This window comes from Leptonotus elevatus, chromosome 19 (genome assembly GCF_054856555.1).
Source record: "Leptonotus elevatus isolate MCC_2025b chromosome 19, RoL_Lele_1.0, whole genome shotgun sequence".
Taxonomy (NCBI): Eukaryota; Metazoa; Chordata; class Actinopteri; order Syngnathiformes; family Syngnathidae; genus Leptonotus; species Leptonotus elevatus.
Window position 1 is genome coordinate 4,964,065 of NC_141257.1, and position 26,222 is coordinate 4,990,286.

At 38.4% G+C, this 26,222-nt stretch overlaps 1 protein-coding gene across 1 annotated transcript; it reads right to left on the reverse strand.

Annotated features, from left to right (window-relative positions):
• Nucleotides 1-12,291: 12,291 nt before the first annotated feature.
• Nucleotides 12,292-24,162, reverse strand: nt5c1aa (5'-nucleotidase, cytosolic IAa). Its single transcript, XM_086063522.1, has 7 exons — nt 23,688-24,162; nt 21,330-21,374; nt 18,127-18,294; nt 17,803-17,932; nt 14,742-14,864; nt 14,053-14,237; nt 12,292-13,987 (listed from the first exon to the last, which is right to left on the reverse strand). The coding sequence occupies exons 1-7, from the start codon at nt 23,826-23,828 to the stop codon at nt 13,631-13,633; spliced, it is 1,149 nt and encodes a 382-aa protein (XP_085919648.1). The 5' UTR covers nt 23,829-24,162; the 3' UTR covers nt 12,292-13,630.
• Nucleotides 24,163-26,222: the final 2,060 nt, after the last annotated feature.

A 26,222-nucleotide genomic window follows, 5' to 3' on the forward strand; every position in this document is an offset into this window, starting at 1 on the left:
CCTGCTTCTAAGATTCCCTTTTTGAACACACAGAAATATATCAATGTTAGTGTTCATGGCATCTCGCATCCATTAAACTCGCGTGTTTGATCTGCCAATGATATCAAAGGTTCGGCGGCGAGTGAGCTTTCGACGTGAGCCTCCTTCCGAATTGAAGGTGAGGCGGGTGTAGAAAACAGAAAAATAAAAGCTAAATTAATAATGTGGCCCGGGCTGGCTGCAATGAGGAGCCGAGCTTTTGTAATATTGATGAGCTGTGTGCAGCGGGAATGACTCATCTGGAGCTGCAGATCCGCACAACAAGACGTGCTTTAATTATTTTTCATTCTTTTTTTTCATAATCCTCATCCCCAAAACAACACTTTTTCTATGTAGTAAAACCTATGCTAACCTAAAAAAGGGGGGGGGGGCTTATTGGAAATAGCCTAAATGCATCACCATTGTCTACTACATGCTTGAACAGATTCAGTAGCCTAAGACACTTTTTGACTGTGCAGAATTTTTAATATGTAAATAGATCACGTTTCAGTGGAACCTCAGGTTAGGGATGCCCTAGTTTTGGTGTTTTGGTTTTTTTGTTGCACAAATTTGGTCATTACTTTTCATACACACACAAAAAAAGTGTCATCTGAAGCATTTCATAAATTGTGTGTGAGGGTTCAAAAGACATCAAGTCGTATTTTTACAATGCAAGCTTTTATTAACAGCTCCAGGCAATAACCTTCTCGGTCCTTCAAAATAAAACCAGGAAGTATAATGACATGATATTTATTAGCACACCTTGTTAACAGTCACACTCAATAAACAAGCATTAAATAGTTTATAGACCACTGCAAAATAAGCCATGATGGGGCCAAATATAATGTGGTGAAAGTGTGTTAGTATACTTGTGTGCTTTTATTTTGAAGGCCAGACTTTTGACAGGATTTTGCAACAATATTGCCCCAACCTTTTCACATAGCCGAGCAAACCAGAAGCCTAATGTCACAGTGACTTAAAACTTTTTCAAAATTCAAAACACTACAATATAATATATAGACAATAACGTTTTTTTTGTTTTGTTTTTGTGTAACTTTTATGCAAATAATTTTACTGGAATCATCATTAAGCTATGTTCTATTTTCTTATACTTAAGCAGAGTTCATCTTCAAACTATGCATAATGTTAAGTCACAGGCTTTATAAGTGGCTTTTGTTTGTACGCCTGCGAATGTCATTACATTTCATCATACTCGCTTGCTTTTCTTTGGGTTGCTCCCAATCAAGCATGACAGCAGCACAATTGCTCTCGTACCTCATTAGCCTTGCCTGGAGCACACTACGACACGCCGAAACATTGGAAGTGAGTGCAAACTACAGTGGAGATATGCCGATGTAATCATGCGATAAATTCCTCCTTTAAAAAGTTTGAACTTGATATGAGACGGATTCCTGTAGACGCTTGAGGGTGCTGTTACATGTACCGTAAATGTGGCTTCAGGTTTTGAGATCTTTTTTTTTTTTCAAGAAAAATAATTGCAATATGTAAAAAAATTAGTTTTAATTTTAATGACTACATGACAAAAATTGGAGCAATTTAAATGCAGTCCATGTTTGTGTATCATTCTAATACTACAGATTTAGACTTTATAAGTGACTTTTTCTGAAATTGTTTTTTCCCTAATATCAGTAGAACTTTTCCCCCCTTCAAATTATGGCTTCATTCTAAACTTATGACTTTTTTTCTATAGTAAAATTACAAAGGTGTTTCAAAATTTGATTTACCCGAAGTCTTAAATTGTGATTGTTTTGAGAAAGGTTATCATTTTACAGCTGTTTTTTAGTTTTAAGATTAAGTAATTTAATCAGAATATTTTATACATTTTGGATTAAATTTGTGACAAAACTCACCAAAATACCTATTCTTGTAAAAGAACAAGTTGTAGGAATTTTACAAAAAATGTCAGAATTTTAGAAAAATTAAGTAACTAAAGATTTTACAAGAATAAATCGAATTTTATAGGAATTTATACCTTTTTTTAATAATTCTTGTAAAATGATGACTATTTTAATATTGTAGTACAATTTTTCAAACATTTCTTATAATATTTTATTTAAACTCTCAGTGCATTTATTATTCAGTGCAGTACCACTCAGAACTAGAGTGCAAAATTTATTATTGTTCTTTTTTAAATTAAGTGCATAAAAAAATAGAGGAATAACCAAACTTTACAATGAACGCTGTTTAAAATCTTGGTTTAGTTCCTATTTTGACATATAGGGGGCAGTATACTATTATTGCACTCTGCACTTTTCCTGATTCATCAGTGCATCTTAAACTGTACAATGACAAATAAAAAATAAAAAATCCGGGCCAACTTCCATTTTCAATATGGCCACTCCCATGAAATCAGGCTTCATATGTCACATAAACTTGACGGTTGTTTCAAATATATTAAAATCGGAGGCAAACCTCAATTCTGTAAATGCACGTACACAGAAGTCACCAAGATATAAATCCCGCAGCTGTAAAGCTTGAAATCATTCTCACTTAATAAAAAAATAGCAAATCATTAGCTACATTACTTTTAATGGAAATGTTTCTTTGCAGTGCAATCACAAAGAACAAACATGGCGCGGATTATGCGCCTTGAGTGACGACTGTCGTAATCGCGGCAAATTGCTACAGCGCTATTTCATCGGAGTCCTCGCAGGACGCATGCGAACCCACACACAATTAATTCAGGGTCATCATCATTTTTCAGGGTCTAATTCCAACAATAGGCAGCGTAATCAACCAAATGTTTTAATATTTGCCCATCCCAGCCTGCACTCAAATCACTTTGAGCCTGTAATGACACACTATTTCTCAGTTACTGTCCCCCTGCTTATATGCTCTATCTTAATTCTTGGCATCCGCTAACTCAATAAAACAATATCCTTATTGGCAAGTGAGCGTGTTGTGCCCTTTTACCCGCAGGAAAAGCGATAGTGCAGCCGAGGCAGGATAAACATCAGCAAAACAAAAAAAGCAATAACTTTTTTCTAGCTCAGATGGATGCATCTCGGAATATTTCCCACTTATGTTTGATGTCCTCCTCATTTGCATAATGCATCAGTAACTATCGGGTGCAACAACTCACAATAGTTATCCATTAGCCCAACAGTTGTGTGCCGCTGTACGCATGTGGGACAAATGTGCCTCCCTTAATGAGTTTTCTTCATTTTTGGGAGCGCGCGTCGAGTTGGGACGGCTGTCTGTTGCCGTGGCGACGCGCCCTCTCGCCCGTTATCTACAAAGTGCCAGTGCGATTCAGCCCAAGAAAAACGATCTCATGACTTGAGGATTCTGCTTTGATTGGATTAGTCTGATTTCTATCGGGCGCTTGGGACTCTAACGCTTTTGTCGCCGAACAATACTTTATATTGTAGAGCCAGTGGTTCTCAAACGGGGGTCCGTGGACCATCGCTTGAGGACCCACAGAATGATTTTCAAGTTATGTTGTTAATCATAAATAAATAAATAAACAAATCAATCAATGCCTTTCCTTTTTTCTTTTTTACCTCCAGATTTGCAATCTCTTTGAATTGATCCTGAACTGGCGATCGATCGTGCTGGCTGGGTGATTTTTTTTAATTTATTTATTGAGTTAATCGATTAATTCAAATTTGTTTGCCAAGATTTTTTATTTGTGGTAAAATTTTTGTATTTCAAAACGTGTCCTCGTTTACTAAAGCAGAATCAGCCTAATTAAAACTAAAATTCCCAAAACTATTTCGTTAACGGAAAAAAATAAAAACGTAAATGCTTTAAAAAAAAAAAAAAAAAAGAAACTACATTTTATGTTTACAAAACTAACTATAATTATAGCAAAAATGTCCTTCGTTTTAGTCTTTGATAAATAATTTAATGCATGTTGCCTTTGGGGATGTTTTTTTTTTACTGAACTGGAATATGGACGTTTGAAAGTGTGTGACACAGTAGTGACGTCATTTTGCAGCAGCCAATAGAAAAGCACCTTCAGATGACGTTGCTTTTTCATTTAACTCAGCCGAAATGCAACGCTAGGTAAGAAAAGAGTTACTTTTTTCATGTTGCCATTGCTCTTATTAAATATTGCGCACAATTAATACACATTTGGAGAAAAAACTAATACTAAAACTAAAACTAAGCATTTTTTAAATAACCATTAAAAATGAACTGAACCACTAAAACTAACTAAATTCAAAAAACAAAACTCAAAACGAAATAAAAACTACAATAACTACAGCCACTAAAAGCTAACCCCCTGGCAACAAAAGTGAGTACACCCCAAAGTGAAAATGTCCAAATGTATATATTTTTTTAATTATACATGAGCTTTTGGGGTTTTACGACAACCCTTTTATTTTTGTGAAACAAATTGATTTGATGTCACGTTTGTGACTCATGCCTCGCGTATTTATCGGCGGCTCGGCGTATGGCTCGTTCTCCCTTCAGTTCAATAAAAATATGCAATGTGGCTCGGGGCCTCTCTTGTGTTGCAGTGCAGAAGCTCATTTTGCCCACAAGCTCCTCATCTGCTTCACTTGACACACTAAAAGGAATCTTTGGCCCAGCATCTTTGAAAATACATCAGGATGGGGAAATCCGCAGCATCGCTGTCAGAGCCACAAGTCAATACGAAGCACTTTGCCGCGGCCGCCGCCACTCTACTCGGGCATCGCCGGGAACAGTCCCCCGAGGGCCTGCTCAGCTTTTAGCTGGGGATCGTGACTTCCCACCATCATTTATCAAATATGGCTTTGAGCAGTGTTTTCCAGACTTTATCGAACCGAGGCACTTCTTTTACACGAGGACGACGATGCTCGACGGAATCATGCGTATAATTGTGTCGAAACGAGCGTCTGCTAAAGTAACGCTAACATGAAATGATGTCGTTCTAGTCATGATGATGAGCTTAAAGCTGAACATTTTTAGTAATGTAGTGAAGAAAATAGCTGAATTAGGGCTTATATTATATTCAACAGTTGTGGTATGAATAATAAATATTATGTACCCTTTAATGTTCTACTCAAATTATTTGATATATTTAAAGGCACGAATGACATCTATGATGGATTAATGGAGTTATTAATTCTATTAATTTTGGGGGGAAATACTTTTATTTATTTATTAATTTAGTAGTTTTCGAAACACTGTTTGTCATTATACACCACAGGCATAGATACAGTAGATGAACAAAGATACATGAACTCAGTGAATAATAGGGGTGTCAGGCCCGGTTCCTTTAATGCCACTAAATTTTTTTTACGTGCGATTAATGACCGCCCCTTACTTGGAAAGCCTGTACGGGGGAACTCCAGCCGCAATACAGCAGACACATCCACGTCAAAATTTAAATTGAATAAAAATGCATATATTTGTGTTGTATTTTACAATTTCAAAAGGTTATTTCATGTTAAATATTAGATAGCTCTTAATAGGAAAAGAAAAAATGCACTGTGTAATTTTAACTCAATTTTATGAATTATTATGAAATTACTGTATCTAACTAAAAGATGCAGCCATATTTCTATTAGTTTAAATTTTTTTCCACTTTTATGTTAACAAGAGTATGAAAACTTAAAAAAAAAAAAAAAAAAGATTGTGCATTTTATTGTACATTTAGAACAGATTTCTAATTTGCGAATTCGTGACTATTGAAGTCGTGCGATTAAAAGTTATTATTTATGAAGTAACTTTTGGATCATGAAGTGAGATTAGCTCATTTATAGCACACTCAATGTTCTCTCATGGCACAATATAATGGTGGTTGGTGAATCATTGACTTTGAAGAAATGAGAACATTACCTGAGAATACCAACCTTCTATTTCTCCCAGGACTCCGTGAGGCCCAGATTCCAATTGGATATCAGCAGCAGGGAATATGCTAATGAATTCATATGCATTGCCCCAATTAGCCTCTGCCTTTTGAGTAATTATCATCACCTCGCACGTTATGCGTTGAAACTGGGAGCAGTCCGTCGCAACCCAAAAGGATTGTGGGAGTTATTTTTAAGCCGAGGGAGGTCAAATGCGCCACCCCGCCTCCTCCCGCGTTAATTAGCTTGAATTCATTTGTGTAGAAAATGTGATGTGACAGACGAGCGGTCGGGTATCTTAATGCCTTCGCCTGATTGTTGTAATCTGCTTATGTTGTCGCTGTTAACCGCGTTCAACGGGACGGCCTCCAAGACTGTATTCATCTCATAATTGGTGTAAACAGTCGGTGCCGAATCATTAAAACCCTCAGTAGCTCATTTAAAACGACAAATATTTGTTTTCGATGACATGCAATTGGGACGTGACTCTATCGGACATGATGTCACATGGACTTTTCGGGGTAGTGGTTGGCCGATAAATTACCCATCTGCCCATTTTCTACGGTGGTCAGCAATGGGGTGCAGAGGGTCCAAGGAAAGATGGTGACGTGGCAAATGGAGTGACGGCGATGGCGGAAGGGAAACATCCGGATGAGTCAAAGCAAACATGACAGAAGAGAGAGTCAGGGTAGGAACGTCGCGAATGGCTGACTGGCCTTTGGCATCTCGCACGCTTTAATTAAACAAGACTGGCTGAAGCAGGAGGAGGGGAAAAGGGGAAGAGGCTGTTGCTATGGCGACCAAGTTTGGGGAGAGGGTGAGCGCTGATGGCTTGGGTGACAGCAGTCTCCTATTTTTACATGTATTATTTGTTGAATAGTTTATAACCAATAGTAAAATTAAAAAAGGAAAGAAAGAAATGGACAGAATCTAAAGGAAGTTTTTATTTTTTAGTAAACTAATAGTATATCTAAAAGAGCCTTTTCAATATGGATTTATATTGGAGCAACTATTTAAAAAACTTACAATATATAATATACAGCAATTATTTTATAAATTAAAGGTCATTAAAAGGTCTTAAAATAATATAGTATTTTGTCACCCTCTTAAGTAATGGCCTAAGTCATTTTTTTTGCAATAATATATATTTTTTGCCTAAATCATCTCCTGTAAATGGTCAATTTTTTTGTGTTTCCAGAAAAATCTGGAATAAAAAAAACTTATTTCTTACTTAATACTTAGGCAATTATTTTGAGAAGATGTCGACATGTATGGAGGACCAAAACTGCAAAAATTAAAAATAAATTACAAAATAAATAAATAAAAGTGAAAATAAAAACTGATACAAAAAATATGATTAAAAATGAAATCCAAAAAATAAACATTAATGGAAATAAAAACAACAAAATATATATATCCCTAACTAAATAAATGCAAGAAATGAAAATGAATAAAACATTTAAAAAACGAGATTCAAAAAATAAAGACAAATCCAAAAATAACTGTCAAAATAAATGGCCAAAATTTTTTATATCAGTTTTTATTTTCACTTGTATTCATTTATTTATTTAGTCATTTATTATTATTTTTTTATTTGGGCAGTTTTGGTCCTCCGTAGATATGTAGTTGTGTGTGTTTTTACACACACTGTGTGGTAGTCTGATCCCCCCGCACCCCCCAACCCCCCCCCCCCCCCCGACCCCCACCGCTGCAAAAAAAAAAAGCTGAAACTTGGCTGGTGGCAAGCAGCAGCTCATCACTCACACAGGATGGGGGTGATTACTTGGCTACGTATTGTGACTCCTGGATCTAAATATAGCCTTGGCGGTTGCGCCGGAGGAAGGAGAGAAAGGGCTTTGACAAAGTCGAACGGCCGTCATTGATTCGGCAGCAAGGGCGAGACGGCCGATGAACATTTATGCTGTGGATACACGAATGGAGTACAAGCTGGCATGCAATGCAAGCAAATGTCCACAAACATTCATTCAGGGCAAATGATTAGCAAAGCAAAAAGAAAGAAAGAAAAAAAGTCCCAGCAAGTGAGCTAAAATGCTAACGGCAAAAGGGCATGTTTACACTTTGTTTACATTGCGTGGGCTTGTTTTTTCAACTTGCGTACAAAATTGCCCTTTTCTCAATCAGCAATTTGCATTAAACAGAAAAAAAAAAAAACACTCTAAAAATGACATTGACCTAATAATAATTCACGCACACCCAATTTGGGTAACCCTCACTTTGCGTCCCAGCTCAGCGTCTCACACTGATTGCGAGTCTGACCGGGGCATCGTTATTTCCCATTCCTGGAAGAGTTAAAGAGCGAATAACAAACACTGCCATAGCTCGATGGCCGCTAATGATGCAATAATGTGAGCTTCGCCTTCGAGCGTAGTCGAGGATGCCCCTTCGCTCCCATCGAGAGGCTATTAAGAGCGCCGTCACAGTGTCAACATATGGCTTATACGCCAAATTGAAGAAATGCAGAGAGACTCATGTTTTTTTTTAAGAGCGAGGCGATGCCCAGTCGCTAGCATGCGTTAATTGGATATGGATGAGTAACAACGTACGGGGAAGAAGAGCCTCTTTGCATAAAGAGAAGTCCGCTGGGAGGACGTGTGAGGGGATGACTCAAAAACGAGACCGAGCCAAGAAGAAGGCTATTTAACACCCAAGGGTAAAATGAACAAAACCTCTGCCAAGGCTCAACAATCCCAAATGCGTCTCACGTGACAGGCAAGACAATTACATTGCTCTCCAGTCCAGCAGGTGGCAGTAGAAGTGAAAAAGAAAGAAGGAAGGACAGTCCAAGCATTATTCCACACAGCACCACCTAATGGATTTGTTAAGTTACTGCTTTAATTGGCCCCCAATGCAGGCAGACTGTAACAGGAAACGGTTCGTTAGCAGTGTGGTGTCTCATGTTTGAAGTAAATTATTTTGTTAATACTTTTGGAATGAAAAAAAAGTGATTAAAATAAATTTGGTACTTGCAGTTTTATTTTAGTATTTAATTTTTTATTTTTATTTTAAATTACATTTTTTTCTAGTTTTTATGGTCAAAATAACACCTAATGTTTTTTTATTCAAAATAAATTGCTTGATCTGACCTTTCCATTTCCTTTTTTTTAATAGAAAATTGTAAAATATATTTTCAAATGTTAACAGTTAAACAAAATCCCTTCATTGGCCTCTTTTCAGTTAATAAAAAAATATATATATAAAAATTAACGGTGTCATTTTAATGTTAAAAAATCCTTGGTCTGCACTTTTTTTGTGTGAAAGTATTACGATAAAAGTTAATTAAATCGTTGATCTGATTTTATTTTTCTATTACATTATTTAAATTACTTTTTATGGTTGAAATAATTGAAATAATACAACTAGTATTTGACTTAAAACTTGAAATGCAACCCTGGAGCCTTATTAATTAATTAATTAATTTATTTATTTATTTATTAATTTATTTATTTATTTATTTATTTATTGAATCCTTGATCCATACTTTAAATTTTTCCCCATATTATTACACACATCCCTTTATCCCCTTTTTTTAAACGTATAAAAATTATTTATGTATCTTCATATTTAAAATACATTCCTGTATCATTGGACAAACAGGAGAAAAGGGAAAATACAAATATTAAAAAAAATAATTATTATGGACTTTGGACTTTGAAGAGATGAATGGGCATCTGAAAATCATAAATTGTCATTCTGTGCCTATCTTTAACATGGCCCACGTCATTTCAGCTATTCTTTCATTCTTCTTGCCTTCCATTCCATCCCATCCTGCGCTTCTACGGGGCTTCCTGCTTGCCACACCACCTTCGACCGAATGTCGGGGGCGCGAACGTGACACATCTGTTCTGACCTGTTTTGTAAGTGGAAATTGCCTCACGGGCTCTTGTGAACATCTATTGTAAATCACAAATGCTCTTCGAGCAGTGTGTCCTTGGTCTTATCGTCCTTCCCGCTTCCCTCTTTGCCACCTCAGATGGTATCTCGTCGCTCTCATGATACTTTTTCACTGTTGGCTACATTTGCCGCCACCTCTTTCTCCCGACCTGGATCAGGTATCCATGGAAACACAAGTCTTAGTGCGTTGCTGGTGAAAATGGATTTCCTAATGGGGCAGTCTTACGATGATTTACCTGCTGAACTCGGAGCTTTTGATGCAACTTTTCAAAAAAAGGGACTGCGTTGTTGGTTAGCAGTAACATCATCAGAACTTTTATCAGCGAGCACACTTTTCAAACTTGTGCAAGATATTAACAAAACTAAAAAATAAGTTCTCCCCAGATGATATCTCAATCTGTCAAACAATATTTATATATATATATATATATATATATATATATATATATATATATATATATATATATATATACTACCTTTATTAAGAGCATTTAATACATGTTTGTGTATGGCATTCAGAATATTTGTTCATGTCAAAATATTAGGGTCATTTTTTTTCCATTTTAAATTGTGCAAGTCATTAAATGATTAGAAAAAAGATGAGCACGTGCATTGGATCATAAAATGTCAAAGACGTCCTCATAACATTGAAGGTCGAAAGAATTAACATGTAACTGGTGCTCTTTAAAATTCGCGGGCAGAAATTGTTGATGAAAAAAGCCTTCTTAATTAAGCAATTAATCATGATTAATCAAAAATGTTACGATGTGATTAATCTGATGAAGAAAATTTATCGTTTGACAGCTTTAATATATCTGCTCTAATGAGACTGTTACTACTGCTACACTCAAATATAATGGCATTTTTGTTTTCAACAAAATCTCTCTTAGAAAATGGATTGTTGCTGCTGCTTTTTTAACTCATTCACTGCCATTGACGGTTATAGACGTCCAAAATTATTATTCCTATTAAATATATTTTTTTAATTGTTATTAATCACTTTTGTTAACAAGAGTATGAAAACCTAGATTTTGTTTTATTGTTCATTTAGAACAGATATAAAAATGTTGATTAATCGTGAGTTAATTAGTTACAATTAAAAATTCTAATTGTCTGACACCCCTAATTTTTAATAATCTTTTCTTCTTTTTTTTATTAGGGGCATCAGGCGATTAATTTTTTTTATTGTAATTAATCACTTTTGTTAACAAGAGTATGAAAACCTAGAATTTTTTTTTATTGTACATTTAGAAAAGATATCAAATTTGTGATTAATCGTGAGTTAACTCGTAAAGTCATGCAATTCATTTGTTCGCTCGACGCTCCTAATTTTCAATTGTAATTAATCGCATGACTTCAATAGTTAACTCACGATTAAGCAGACATTTTCAATATCTATAATTAATATAATAAAATGTTAAACTAATAGAAATAGTTCAAATGAATTTTTGACGTCAATAGCAGTCAATGGCAGGGAATGAGTTAAAGCAGCCTCACGCGCTTACGAATGGCATCTTTATGTGCTCATTTCTGCTTTGCCCACCATCTGTCTGTCATTTCCTCTTACTTCAGCCGTATGTTGTCTTGTTTCCTGGAGCTCTTCAAGGCTGCCCTATACATCCCTCCATCTATAGTAGGTCAAATCTGACAGCTCGTACGAGAATGGCCGTCTGACTACGTCACCCACCGTTTTATGCGTTTGTGCCACTCAAGTGGCTGGCCGTCACAGTTCAGTTGATTCACATTGCCTTTTGTATCCGGTGGCGTCCCACGGTGAAGGCACGCCGGGATACCTCCCCCAGGCATTCGTCCGGGCATAATGAAGCACAAAGCGGTCGTCCTTTGCTTCATGATCCCTTCTAGCTGATGGATATTGTCTGTTGATGCGTACGCTTTGGCAAGGCCGCCCCGCATGTGTGTCATTAGAGGAGCTCTCTCTTTTGCAGAGATAGCCAGCTGGCGCCACGCCATCCAGGCTACATTTATCTTTTTTCGTGTGCTTCTTAGCGCTAAGGCGCTCGGTAGATGACCGCCGGGGCGCTTTCTGGCTTTTATCGGCGGAATTCTGCTGGAGGATCAATTACAGCCGGGAGTATTATGAACACGTAAATCACAGGCGGAGCTCAAAGGAGAAGCGGGCTGAGTGTCTGTTGTGAAAAGATAAGGGGAACACAATGGGGAAGACTAAAAAGTCAACCTGCTTTCATGCTAAATGATGAATAAAGTCTGGGATGGAGGCCGTCAGCTTCTGTTGCATATTTGCATTGCAGTGCTGCCACCCTATGGTGGATGGTGGTAGTGATGATGCTATTGTACCTTTTTTTATTATTATTATTATTATTATTATTAGGGAGCCTGATTCAATAAAATTTTATACAGTACGCAAGTGTTTTTGGATTATTTTTTTTTTTTTGTGCACTGAGATTTAATGTATTAAAATGACACGGCTGGCCGGATCGAATGGGAGTACTTGACATAATATACATACATACATAATAAAATGAATGACAAATGCAATTGATTTTTTTTAACATCTTTATTTATAATTCATGTACATATTGAAATTTTCTCTTAAAAAGACACTTGCCTAAAGCTGCTAAAAGCAGTCATGCTTTTGTTTTGTTTTCATTTCCCTATGTGGAGAATATACATGAATTTGACTTTGTTTATGGATTTGGAAAATACCAACAATGGTTTTTTCTTTTCTTTTTTTTTATCATTGAATCTTTCACATTGCTTGAGCTCGCAGTGGTCATTTTTAAGCAAAGTACAAACAATTTTTAACATCTTAACCAGTTTTTTTTTTTTAAATGTGAGACACATGACTATTGGGGGGGGGGGGGGTTGACTGTGTGTTTACTGTGTGTTTACTGTTTTGATCAAAATAAATTATCTTGACCATATTCAAGGATGTAGATTATTTTTTATAATGGCGGAGTCCCATTACCAGTAGTTTTACATTTATTTTTGTACATTCTAGATTTTAGGGCCAAGCGTGTGTTGCTCTAAGTAATGCTGCAAGCGGTGTGTTTATTGACTCAAAGGCACCAAATATGAAAAGCGAGGATTCTTCATAACGTGAAATATATCTACAGTGGAACCTCCAAAGTCAAATGCCCCAAAAGTTGTACAATTTATTAGAAGTTCAGACGATAATATTTCTCCTTTTTTTTTTTACCCCGCTGCAATTCCAATTCCATCACTACTTCTAAAAGGCCACTAGGTGACACTATTGTTCTGCAAACGAAACACCTCCCTATGCTCTTTCCATTATTGCCATGAATTTGCTTCAACATGTTCCCTTGACACCAAGATGCCACCACATGTCAAAGAAATACTGTTACTGCAATGACGAGCAGTATAAGAAATGCATAGAAAGTAAAGTCATTTTATTTTTTTGTACTTTGGCCTGAGCACAAAAGAAGTAAGTATGTGATTTTTTTTTAACAGATAACAGAGGATGGGTTAAAAAAAAATAATAATAATAAAAATAAAGAGCAAATACCAAACAACTTCTCTCTGTATTTGTGTTGCAATTGAAGAATGTTAAAATGTTAACTTAAACGTGAGCAATTAATGAATGTTTGAATGGATTTTTACCTATTTTTCAGTCTAAAACCTTTTGAAATTCAAACAACTTCAAAGTTGACTTTGGGGGGGGGGGGGGGTTCCACTGATTGCATTGCATATATTTTGACCTTTGACCTTTTAATGTCTCCATGTTGCACTGATGGCTTATTTAATTCCTGTCGCTTGGTGTTGACTTTGTGTTGCAGTCGTGGCTTGAAAGCAGCAAAAATAAAAAAAATAAAAATAGCTTGAGGATAAGACCATTTTCTAAGTTACAAAAGTATTGGAACAGACTTTTGAATGTCAAAGTTCATTTCCAGTCTCGTCTACTTCCCCACGCCGGAGTTTTGCCTGACGTTGTGCTTCTGCGCGATACCGTAAGGCACGTGGGCCGCGATGGTGCCCATCTTGGCCGCGCCCTCCACGTGAAACATCTGGTCGTCAAAGTAGATGTGAGGTCTGATCTTCTCCAGCATGGGGCCCTTGGGCGCCCCCGCCAGGAACAAGGCCTCGTCGATCTCCAGCCCCCAGGCCCTGAGGGTCTTCAGGGCTCGGATGCCGGAGCTGGCCGCGCTCCGGGCCGTCACTAAGAAGGTCCGGATCGGGCAGTTCAGACGCTGGCCTTTGGCGTAAAATTTCTTCTGGAGCTTCCCGAGGGCCTCCAGGAAACCTTTTAAGGGACCCTTTTGGAGATGAGCATAGATTGTGATTCAACGTATTCCCGCAATTAGTTCTATTAAGTACATACATGATCCAGCAGCGTGTCCTCATTTTCCCGCTCGTGTTCGAAGAACTTGTCCAGCCCGTGCGCCTTAAAAATGCGCTCGGACTCGTCAGAGAAGAGAACGGCATCGCCGTCAAACGCCACCCTCAGCTGCGACTCGGACACCTCAGTCCGCTTCTCTGGCATGAACATGGTCGCCGCCGCGATGCCTGACAATCAATTGGATTGTCAATATTTGACCTTCATTCTTTGCGTTAGGATTGCGTGATGACATCACACACGCGCGCGTATATTTTGGTCCTGAATTTTTCCAACGCAGAACTCGTTCACACAATAATGAAATCCACTGGCGCGGTGTGATATCCTCGACAGCTTTACAGCTAATTAAGACCTTTCAAATAAAATGTCAAGGGCTCCTCCTTTGCCTCGCGGCGGCGTATATGCACGTGTATGCGACTCGTTGGAGTCACCTTGAGAGAGGTATGTGGTCCTGCACGTCATCCTCCCTTCGGGGGTCCAAACATAGCAAAATGTCAATATGTTGTCTAACTGAGTGATTAGGAATAATCAATGTGAATTGACGCTAACGTCACGTTGCATTTAGAGTAGATCGAGTGCTCTTTAATTCAGTCGTTTTTGCCACAAAAAGTCCTTTCAAGAAACAGTAGGGAGGGAGAAACGCAAATATCATTGAAATGGAATGGACGGCTCACCTTCAGCCAGCGCCTCTCGGACCTTTTCTGCGTCGGCAGACAGATAGAGATTGGTTTGCCAGGCCTTGAGATAGCCGATTGGACTGCTTCCGCCAGTCATGCAAAACCGCTCAATGAAAAGATCTGGGAACAACACATTTATTTTTTTTATTCTTATTTTTATTTGACATTTCATTCCAGAAGAGTGGTATGTCGCCAACGGGAGTAGAAACATGAGCAACGTGGCCACCATTTTGTTTAAAACCGCATGAGGCGAGCTCGCTAGAATTTGTAGTTAGCTAGCTAGCTAGCCAGCTAGCTCCTTCTCCAACCATAGAAAAAGCCACATGCAAGGCGCCTGGAAATATTACATACCCTACAAGTGTGTACACTTATGAGCTGACTGTATGGTGAGACAAAAGCTTAATGGCCATAAAATCCAAAATACTGTGGCAATTGTTTTGACAAAAAGCAGACAACAAATTGAATATAACTCTAGTGTAAAACCCTCCAAGTGGTCAAACTGGTTCTACTTAACTCATTCACTGCCATTGACGGCTATGGACGTCAAAAATTCATTTAAACAATTTCTAGTAGTTTAATATTTTTTTCTACTTTTGTTAACAAGAGTATGAAAACCTAAAAAAAAATGATTGTGCATTTAGAACAGATATAAAATTTGTGATTAATCGCGAGTTAACTAGTGAAGTCATGCGATTAATTACAATTCAAAATTGTAACCACCTGACGCGATTAAAAAAAAAAAAGATTTAAAAAAATTTAGGGCATCAGGCGATTTAAATTTTTTATCGTAATTAATCACATGGCTTCACTAGTTAATTTTTTTTTATAAATTACAAATTTTACATCTGTTCTAACTGTACAATAAATAGTTTTTTAGGTTTTCATACTCTTAACAAAAGTAGGGAAAAAAAGTGAAACTGATAGAAATAGTTCAAATGAATTTTGGACGTCTATAGCCGTCAATGGCAGTGAACGAGTTAATCTCATCTCCCTGATTGTTTATTTAGCTTTGTGTTTGCGGCTTGGCGGGTTTGATTCCCCTCGCTCTTTGTACTTGAACTTTTTCTAGTCTTCCATCCAGGGAAAACATCCCGTAGTCTTTTGTACTCTTGACCAACCGTGTGATCTTATCTCACATCTCAGTATGAATTGCTTTTCTCAATTGTGACATTTGAAATACAGCGATTAGGAAAAACGGGAAAGGTCACGAGTGTCGCTACTGGTTTGTTTCATTTTTAACTCCTGGATCTTCTAAAAATAAAAAATAAATTAAAGGGGAAGTCAACCCTCAATAATTTTTTTGGACATGCTATGCAGCCCCACTCATCTAAATATAACATACTGGTTAATATTGCATCTGTGGAATATTATTTAAACAGCAAAATCCAAACGTTTTTATCCATCTCAGGGGGCGGCCATTTTGTCACTTGCTGTCGACTGAAGATGACATCAATGTGTTGCTCGGGTCTTAGGTAACAACCAATCACAGCGCAGATTCAGAAAACAGGTGAGCTCTGATTGGTTGGCGCCTGAGCAACTGTGATGTCATCTTCAGACCACAGCAAGTGGCAAAATGGCCGCCCCCCTGAGATGGACAAAAACGGCAGGATTTTACTTCATAAATCTTATTCCAGAATGTCATGTTTAGACTAGTGAGGTCACATATAACATATTATTGGCGAGAAATGTTTAAGGTTGACTAATGTCCACTTTATGTGTACAAATATCTAGCAATGTCAACGCCACTGGCCCAAAAAACAAACAAACAAAAAAGCCTGTGTTCTCCCAAGGTGTCAAAAGTTTCCTATGAGAAAATCTGCACGATAAACAGTAATGGAATCCTGTCTTAATCATTTTTTAATGACCGCGTCGCCGAGGGTGGCCCATCGCTGAACCTCTCCGCGGGAGGTTTGTTCAACAACAACATGTCTCCGTAACATCTGAGAGGTCTTGTTTGCCTTCGCTTTTGTCGGCCAGCTCAGAGGTCCGGAACTGTTTGCGAGTGTTCCCGCGGAGAGCCACCAGCGAGATCGTTTTTTTTTCTTTTTCTTTTTTTACATTTATTTATTTATTTTTCTGCCACCCGCGAGATCTAACGCGGTCTCATCCGGGCGGCTGCGCTCAGACGTGTTTTTGTTTTGCCGATTAACCTTGGATCCCGCGGGACGTGGTTTTGAACCCGAGGCCCGGAGGATCTGATATCGTTTGTTGATGCAAACAGGAAGTGGTTAGTGACGGAGAGGACATTTGCGTGGGAATGATGCTTGAAAAAGTGAGCTGTTGATACGCGTCCGCTTTGGCATCCTGACTCTGCAGAAATGTTTCAATTAGGGGTGTTAACATTTGTAATCGCAATTAATCTCATGACTTCGATAGTTAACTCGCAATTAATCGCACATTTTATATCTGTTCTAAATGTAACATAAGTGCAAAGAAATTTTAAATTAATAAAAATATGGCTGCATCTTTTAGTCATACAGTAATTTCATAATAATTTAGTTCAAATGTGCTGTACTGCAAAAAACGAGTGTGATATTGATTTGCGCTGAACTAATTTTTCTGCCACTAGATGGCATAATTACATTTGTGAGACGTTGGTGACAGCTCAGTGCGTTTTTCTTTTTATACACTCTAAAAACAGTTCAAAAGTAACCCAATTATGGATTTAAAAAACTGGACTGATCCACTTTATGGGTCAATTTGACCCAACTTTCTGTCTAGTTTTATACAAAATGACCCAATTTTTTGACCCAAATAAAAGATCTGACCAATATTTATGAGTTGTTTTACATTAAAAGGCCCACTTTACTTTTGGCCCAACTGTTTTTAGAGCGTATAAAGAGCTATCTAATCTTTAACATGAAGTAACTTGTGAAATTCTGCACATTTTTTAAATTGTAAAATACAACTTGAGCCCAATCTCTACAAAAAATATGCATTATTATTCCATGTATTACTGCTCAAATTTGACGCGGAACGTATCTGCTGCGTTGCGACTTAAAAAAAATGCATTTACAAATTTAGGCAGGCAAAATCAAAACATAAAAGAATTGCTTACTGTGATGGTTGATGGTGTTGATGAGGCGGATCCCTACGTGAGCGTGGTTGTACGTCACCAGCACGATGTCGAACAGCTCCTCGCTTTGCGGATACAACTCGCGCAGACGAGCGTTTACCGCTTCCAGGGCCTGTTGACGACCATATTTAGACATCGGACAAAATCACATTTCTTATGTCATTTTTTTGTGTAAGGCCGCTTAACTATCAAACTAGACATCTGAAAAAAACGGGCCCCTTTGATTTTGATTGGAAGAAAAAAAAAATTCTAATGTTTGTCTTTATGTGTCAAATGTATGTGTGTCGATGAATTGCATTTTTCAACCTTGACGAAGGGGAAAGCGGGCCCGGGGGCGAAGGGTTCGTTCTCGTGTTCGATTTGGTATCTCAGGTACTCCTCCACGCCGTGCTGCTCGAACACTTTCTGCTCCCGCTCCGTTCGGAACAGAACCCGCGTGGAAACGGCGATCGTCACCGCGTTCTCGGGCTTCGGCTGCGGCCGCAAAATAACAAACAAGACCAAGAGGGATGTCGCTTTGAGTTAACGGAAGGGATTGGAAGTGAGGGATTCAACTGTTTTGGCAACCTACAATTGGAGAGAAAGTCATATCCCAAAATATGTATTTGGATACTGGAGTTGCTTACATGCCATGCTACATGTATTTTTTGGCACATGCCAGTTAGGTGCGGTGGGATCACTTGTGCGAACAAGTCAGCTTTACATTTTAACTCATTCACTGCCATTGACGGCTATAGACGTCAAAAATTCATTTGATCTATTTCTATTAGTTTCACTTTTTTTTCTCCACTTTTGTTAACAAGAGTATGAAAAGCTAGATTTTTTTTTACTGTATATTTAGAACAGATATACAATTTGTGATTAATCGTGAGTTAACTAGTTACAATTAAAACATTTAATCATCTGACACCCCTAATTTTTAATAATCTTTTCTTCTTCTTTTTTTTTATTAGGGGCATCAGGCGATTAAAATGTTTAATTGTAATTAATCACATGACTTCACTAGTTAACTCCCGATTAATCCAAAATTTTATATCTGTTCTAAATGTACAGTAAATTTTTTGGGGGGGTTTTCATACTCTTAACAAAAGTGGAAAAAAATGTGAAACTAATAAATAGTTTAAATGAATTTTTGACGTCTATAGCCGTCAATGGCAGTGAATGAGTTAATCTAGTCAAGTTTAAACACTACACTCTAAAAACAGTTGGGTCACAAGTAACCCAATTATGGATAAAAAATGGGCCGATCCACTTCATGGGTCAATTTGACAGAATTTTCTGGGTCATTTTATACAAAATGACCCAATTTTTTTTGACCCAACTACAGTATCAGACCAAGATGCTTTACACTAAAATACCCATTTCTAGACTCAAAGTTGGGTCAAATCGACCCAAGTAAAGGATTGGCCCATTTTTGACCCAACGATTTTTAAGAGTGTATCATCCTAACACCATTTCATGGGGCTCATTTGAGGACGTGTGAATGAACATCGTGCAAACACTGTTGCACACCAAACCAGCAATACCGATGAGACGATTGGCCTCAGTTCAGTGCAGTCCAATTCGCGTGTGCACGGGGCATGGACCAAGACGGGCACCAGGTACGACTTGTTGTGCATCTGTGAGCTCGAATGATCGTGTCGGATAAAATAGCACGGCTTGGCATTGCAGACCCGTGGCCTTATGATGGGCCGCATTCCAACTGGGGCAAAATTTGTGACACCCAACCACTGTGCCAGGGCATGTTGGTGTGTGATATTGTCCAGTTACATTCATTTAGTGCAAATATAATTATACATAGTATTTGTGACATATCTTTCAGTACATTTCTTCCAGATGGGAAAATGTACAATTCAAATGTTTACCTGCCCGTTCCTACTTTTGTTCAAGCAAATTTAATCAAATGTGCATGCTTTTCATTGGACAGCATTGATATGTGATAGCGCTATTGTTTTTATTATTACTATCGCAGCGGCTGAAATTAGCTGCACAAATACGAATCTGCACAAGGGCAAATGTATACAGTAAGAATAGTTGTTGCATTCCTTGAGGGTCGTTCTATAGCTGCATGTCTTTTATGTGTTTATAGTAAGGACAGGAATGTGTACATTGATGATTGCTGGTAGCTCTCAATTTACATCCCATTAAATAAAAATAAAGTAAAAGTAACATCGTTATTGTTAACAAAATACAAATGGAAATGGTTTAAAAAAATAAAATAAAAAACTCAAAATTCATCTTAAATTGATGAATTGAACTAAAACTAACATATAATTTATAGCGAAAATGGCCTTCGTTTTATGTCTTTGTCTATTAATATCACATGAGCTACAATACATTGTGGCCTTTAATTTTTTTAGCTTGCACTTGACAAAACATTTTTTTTTTACTAAAACTATTAAAACATAGTATTTTCATAAAAAAAACAACTAACCTCTTGTAAAAACTACTTAAAAATGGCTTCTTTTTTTATTTTTTATCTTGCACTCTACAATTACCCTATATATTAATAAAACTAAAACTAATAAAAAACTAAAACAATATTTGGGGAAAAAAACTAACAAACCTCACGTTAAAAAAATTACTTAGAACGGCCTAAAAAAACCTGCACTCTACAATAACCCTATATATTAATAAAACTAATACTAAAACTAATAAAAGAAAACTAAAACAAAGCATATTTGGAGGGGGGGGGGCTAACAAACCTCACGTAAAAACTACTTAAAACGGCTTTTCTTTTATTTTTTATCTTGCACTCTACAAATACCCTATATATTAATAAAACTAATACTAAAACTGATAAAAGAAAAACTAAAACAAAGCATGTTTGAGGAAAAAAACTAACAAACCTCACGTAAAAACTAATTAGAAAAAAACAAAAACAAAAGTACAAACAAACTGTAATGACTTTTATAAACCTGACACGAACAACATGCTTCATTTTGTCACCAGTGGGAACAAAACACGCCAAATTCAAACACTCAACATTTCAAAGACCAGAAAAAAAGTTGACAAGGGAGGTTATGATAAACACTGTAAAACAAATCTTCAGATCTAGTCCATCTTAAATTTCATTTGGACTTTTTCACCCTTTTAGCAGGGGTGGAAGACAAATATTAACAGATGATTGTCCAAAGGGTCAAATATCAATATTATGGCTGACCGCGTCTCGGTATTTTTCTTCATGTGCTGCCAACTCTGCGTGTCGGAACGACCATAAAACTTAATACTTTTTTTAAATGTTTTTTTTAGAATATTGATGAAATAGTATCAATACAAAGTCTGTTCTTCATTTAAATTTCTTCTACCGAGATTGGAGAACAAGCGGTACAGAAAATGCAAAGATGGGTGAGCAAGCGGGTTCAGTCACTTGAACGCGACTCGTGTGATTGGTTAGTTGAGAAGGCGTGTGTGCGTGTGCTCATGCAGCCATCACAGAGGAGGTTCAAATGAGGAGAGAGACAAAGCAGGAACAAAAAACCTCTCAATCGTCCGTGTGTCATACTCACAAAGAACACGCCTCCTTCCACCTTGCGGGCTCGTCGGCCTGTCACCTTTAGCACAATGACATTTTTATTTTTTTTAATTCAGCACATATGCAAATGACCGTAAGGTAAAGAAGTCATTGTTGCTTGTAAGTTTGGATTGGTGAGCAATTTGCTGTTGCTTGGATCGTTGGCGAAAAGGGAAAATGTGAAGATGAGTCACAGAATTAAAAAAATTTATTATGACATGGGGACAAGGCACAATTATCATTTATAAATTGAATTTAATTAGAAAAGCAGATGTTACAAATAAAGCAATAAATAAACAAGACCAATAAAATACTACGATAGGGTTAGTTTTAATTATTTAGGAATGCATTTATTTTAATGTCATTATTAAATTATTATTAATTATCATTTAATTATTAATAAATGTATTTTAGTCAAATACATTTCGTAAAATTTCACATAATTTATCTTTCAATTTCCCTCACGAGCATTCAGCTATTAGCATTTAGCATTCCCACGCAACTTCTCGCAAAAATTGCACTTTGTCCAGTCTAAAAGTTCATCCTGTTGTACAAAATTCATTTATTTATTTTTTGATCATTTATTCTCATTTTAAATTAACTCATTCACTGCCATTGACGGCTATAACCTAGAATTTTTTGTTTGTAAATTTAGAACAGATATAAAATGTGTGATTAATCGTTAGTTAACTAGTGAAGTCATGTGATTAATTACAATTAAAAATTGTAATCGCCTGACGGGCCTAATTAAAAATGTATAAATTAAAAATAAGGGGCGTTTAATCGTAATTAATCGCATGATAATTTCTTACAAATGTACAATAAAAAAAAAAGGTTTTCATGAAGAATTTAATGAAATGAAAAATTGTTATAATAGAAATAGTTCACATGAATTTTTGACGTTTATAGTCGTCAATGGCATTGAATGAGTTAACATTATACCCCTTTAATTCTGCGTTGGCCTTGGCGGAGGTCCACACTCCCCAGTCTGAATCTCAGACTGTAGTTTTGCTACATTTTGGACGTACTTAATCCATCCGAGTCAGTTCACGCTATGAATAACGTGTTATGCTGTTGGAGGAGTGAGGGGGGGGGGGGGGGTCTTTGCTTGCGATCCGATCCGGTCGGCGTTAACAGCCTGCCCTCTGCCAGCCTTACCACACTTGCATGCCTCGAATCACATGACTCCCTCCCGGTAACCGCCTTCATCGTCGTCACCTTTACTGCCGAGCGATTGCCGACTCATCTATTTGCATACATGGGGGCCGCTGCTGCTGCTTCTGTCGTGCCGTAGAAACACGGCAGGAAGTCGCAAGGAGTTTCCTGGTAACTGGCTCGGGACGCAAAAGGGTTGGCGGCGGGAATAAAGGGTGAGCACAAAGTGACGGGCTCGAGGGGGGGGGGATATTTATAGGTGGGTAAAAGGCCACGGATGATGTGACGTGTTCCAGCAGATACTCTTTCTCCAACAATACTGGTGCGCAGAAATGGCAGAGGGTAGTGGAAAATAAATGCTACTAGTGTTTCTACTAGTGCACTGAATTGTCTTACTAGTGACGACAGGCGCATGTATACTAAAATGGATATCAAGGATATTGAATAAATGCTACTTTCCATAGTCTGCTATTAATTCCCAATTTATAAACTGCTCAGCCTATTTTAACTATGTTGCTAACCAAAACAGCAGCTTCTACCAAGGCACATAAACAATGCAATTTTTCATTTCTTTCAGCTCCACGTCTACTTCTAAAATGGGATCATGTTGTTTACCACTGCTAGCTAGCGCAGTTTGTTTGCTCCCTTTGCTGTATCGCACATTTAAAAGTGATTGTTTTTTGTTTTCTTTTTATTTTATTTTATGGCAATTCGCTGTATAGAGACAATTCCAAATTTAAACCGTTTAAGCTGCAAGAGATGCAAAATAACAAGTCATTTTGTACAAAATACCCTAGAAAGTTAGGTTATTAGTTTTATGTACCATAGCAGTTGTTTGAAGATTTACTGTATAATTTCCGTATCATCAATGCTAATTTCTGTTTTGCGTTATGTTAGCATTAAGCTAGCGACCTTTTGTTGCTTTGGTCTCACGGTTTGGTTGATCTTTTTGGTGTTTAGCTTAAAGCAAGCACACCGTACCTCTTCTTTGGAGAACATCTTAAGAGAAATGTGTTTAAGACAAAATCTTTTTTGAATGAATCTCCCTCGGCAGTTTTCCTCGTTTGCCGTTATGACGCCGTGATTTGACCCTTCATAATCTCCATAATCTGGTCACGTGGTATATTAACAGCTGACGACAAAGTCCAAAAGAAGAAAAGTATCTTTTAGCGGTGATGCAAAAGTTGGTTGGACTTGCCTCTTTTGGCTTGGCGGTGATTCCCAGGCGGTCTTCTTGGAGCTTGCCGGTCTCCTCCCAGGATTCTCCCTTTTCTCCATTGGAAGAGGTGCAAATTTGGAGCTCCTTCACCTTCACGGGGTCCACACTCATCTTCACCATAGAGAATGTGAGCGCCCCTTAAGGTGCCCTCTCGAAGTGGCCTGAGCAAGTATAGAAAATGCTGCCGCCGTACCAAGCATTTAGCGGGACGCCCCTCGAAGGTGCATTGGCGAGAAGTTGGAGTTTGTTTGCTGAGCTTGCAGCTGCTGGCTGGAAACCGCCCGTGTGTGAAAGAGCAAAGATCCTGAGGAAATCAAGAATGCGCAGCTAGCCCCTCTCACACATAGCAACCTTGTGACCAAGGGGTCATGTATAAAAGTGCATTTGCCGGGAGCCGCAGTCCATCTGCTGCTATCTCTCTGCCCCACTGCTCACTTGCAAGCAACACCGGCCTCCCTCGTTCCCCCTCTCCTTACCTCCCTCCCTCCCTCCCTCCCTCCCTTTTTTGTCCCGCCAATGTGCCCTACGTGCTCCATGCGTCACGGCCAATCCCACGGCGCGGCCCTCCTGACCGCCAATCGCGGGAACGCTTCCGTGTTCAGTCGAGCTCTGCCCTTTTGCTGGCTGGTGTTGACACGGGGAAATGCACGTGGGCTGCAAAGAAATATTATTAGGATAAGTGAGACTTTGAAAAAAATGAAAAATACAAAGCAACTGGGCAGCCATTTGGAGGTTCAGCGTTCGAATGAGTGCGTGAGTGAGTGAGTGACTGATTGATGGGAATCGTGAGTGAGTGAGAATGATGGGAGTCTGTGTGAGTGAGTGAGAATGATGGGAGTCTGAGTGAGTGAGTGAGTGAGTGAGTGAGTGAGTGAGTGAGTGAGTGAGTGAGTGAGTGAGTGAGTGAGAATGATGGGAGTGAGTGAGTGAGTGAGTGAGTGAGTGAGTGAGTGAGTGAGTGAGTGAGTGAGTGAGTGAGTGAGTGAGTGAGTGAGTGAGTGAGAATGATGGGAGTCTGTGTGAGTGAGTGAGAATGATGGGAGTCTGAGTGAGTGAATGAGTGAGTGAAAATGATGGGAGTCTGTGTGAGTGAGTGAGAATGATGGGAGTCTGAGTGAGTGAATGAGTGAGTGAGAATGATGGGAGTCTAAGTGAGTGAGTGATTAAGTGAGAATGATGGAATCTTAGTGAGTGAGTGAGTGAGTGAGTGAGTGAGTGAGTGAGAACGATGGGAGTCTGAGTGAGTGAGTGATTGAGTGAGAATGATGGAATCTGAGTGAGTGAGTGAGAATGATGGGATTCTGAGTGAGTGAGTCAGAATGATGGGAGTCTGAGAGAGTGAGAATGATGGGAGTCTGAGTGAGTGAGTGAGTGAGTGAGTGAGTGAGTGAGTGAGTGAGTGAGTGAGTGAGTGAGTGAGTGAGTGAGTGAGTGAGTGAGTGAGTGCACGTGATGGGACAGCTGTGTGTGATGTGTCAGTGGGCGTGTGAGGGAATAAGTGAAGGAGCATGTGAGCGAGTGAACATGTGAGCGAGTGAGTTAGTGAGCGTGTGTGTGCGCGCATGTGTGCGTGCACGTTAAATTACCCTAAAGGTAACTGTTAATGGATATCCACCACTCGCCTAACTGCAAGGCCATTAGTGTGCATTCTGATTTTCCCCGTGTGTTGGGGTCATAATGGATCAGCACTTATAAAGGCATCTGTGGCTCGTCATGTTGAGCATACAGCGAGTTATGCACCCCTGCGATAGATCACATGTATTTAAAGTACTTGGATCCATCTCAAACATCTGCCATGACCTCCCAACTGTCCTCTCTTTCTCTCTCTCTCTCTCTCTCATCATGTGATGTTTTTTCCCAAAGCCGAAATGTGATCCAGCGAGGCTCACAATAGTTTCGTATTGATCTGTGGAGAGGGGGCTGAGCGGTCCCGGTCCGAATAGTTTTACAGAGGGTGGGCTTACTAAATCCACTTAATGCAAATTTGTAGTTAGTAGTTAAAATTCTAATACGCCACAACCACCAAAGTCAGACACAATTGGTCCCATCTTGCTGGTTGACCTTCAAGTTGTTGACAGTTTGTTGTTATGCTTTCAGCTACATGCTATTTACATTAGCATTCATTTGGTCATAAATGAATCACCTGACCCTGTTTTACACTGTCAATATTTTTTTATTTAATATTTTATACATTTGTATCTAATTTTTCATGTTTTATTATTATTTCCAAATTATTATTAGCTACAGTATTTATTCCTACGCATTGTATCACAGGCAATGTTTTTAGTTAATCATCATTGTGAATCATCATGAAGATGATCATCATCATTATGATGATGTGCGCGCTTGCTTCCATTGCGACGCTCGTGCGTGTGATAGCGGGTTGGCCTGGGTTGCCATGGGAACACCGGGGGGGTGATGTCACTGCAGCAAGGTGACATCATCGCGAGATGGTGACTCATTACATTATGCGGGTCTGCACTTGCGCTATAACAGAACAGGAGGAGGCAAAGG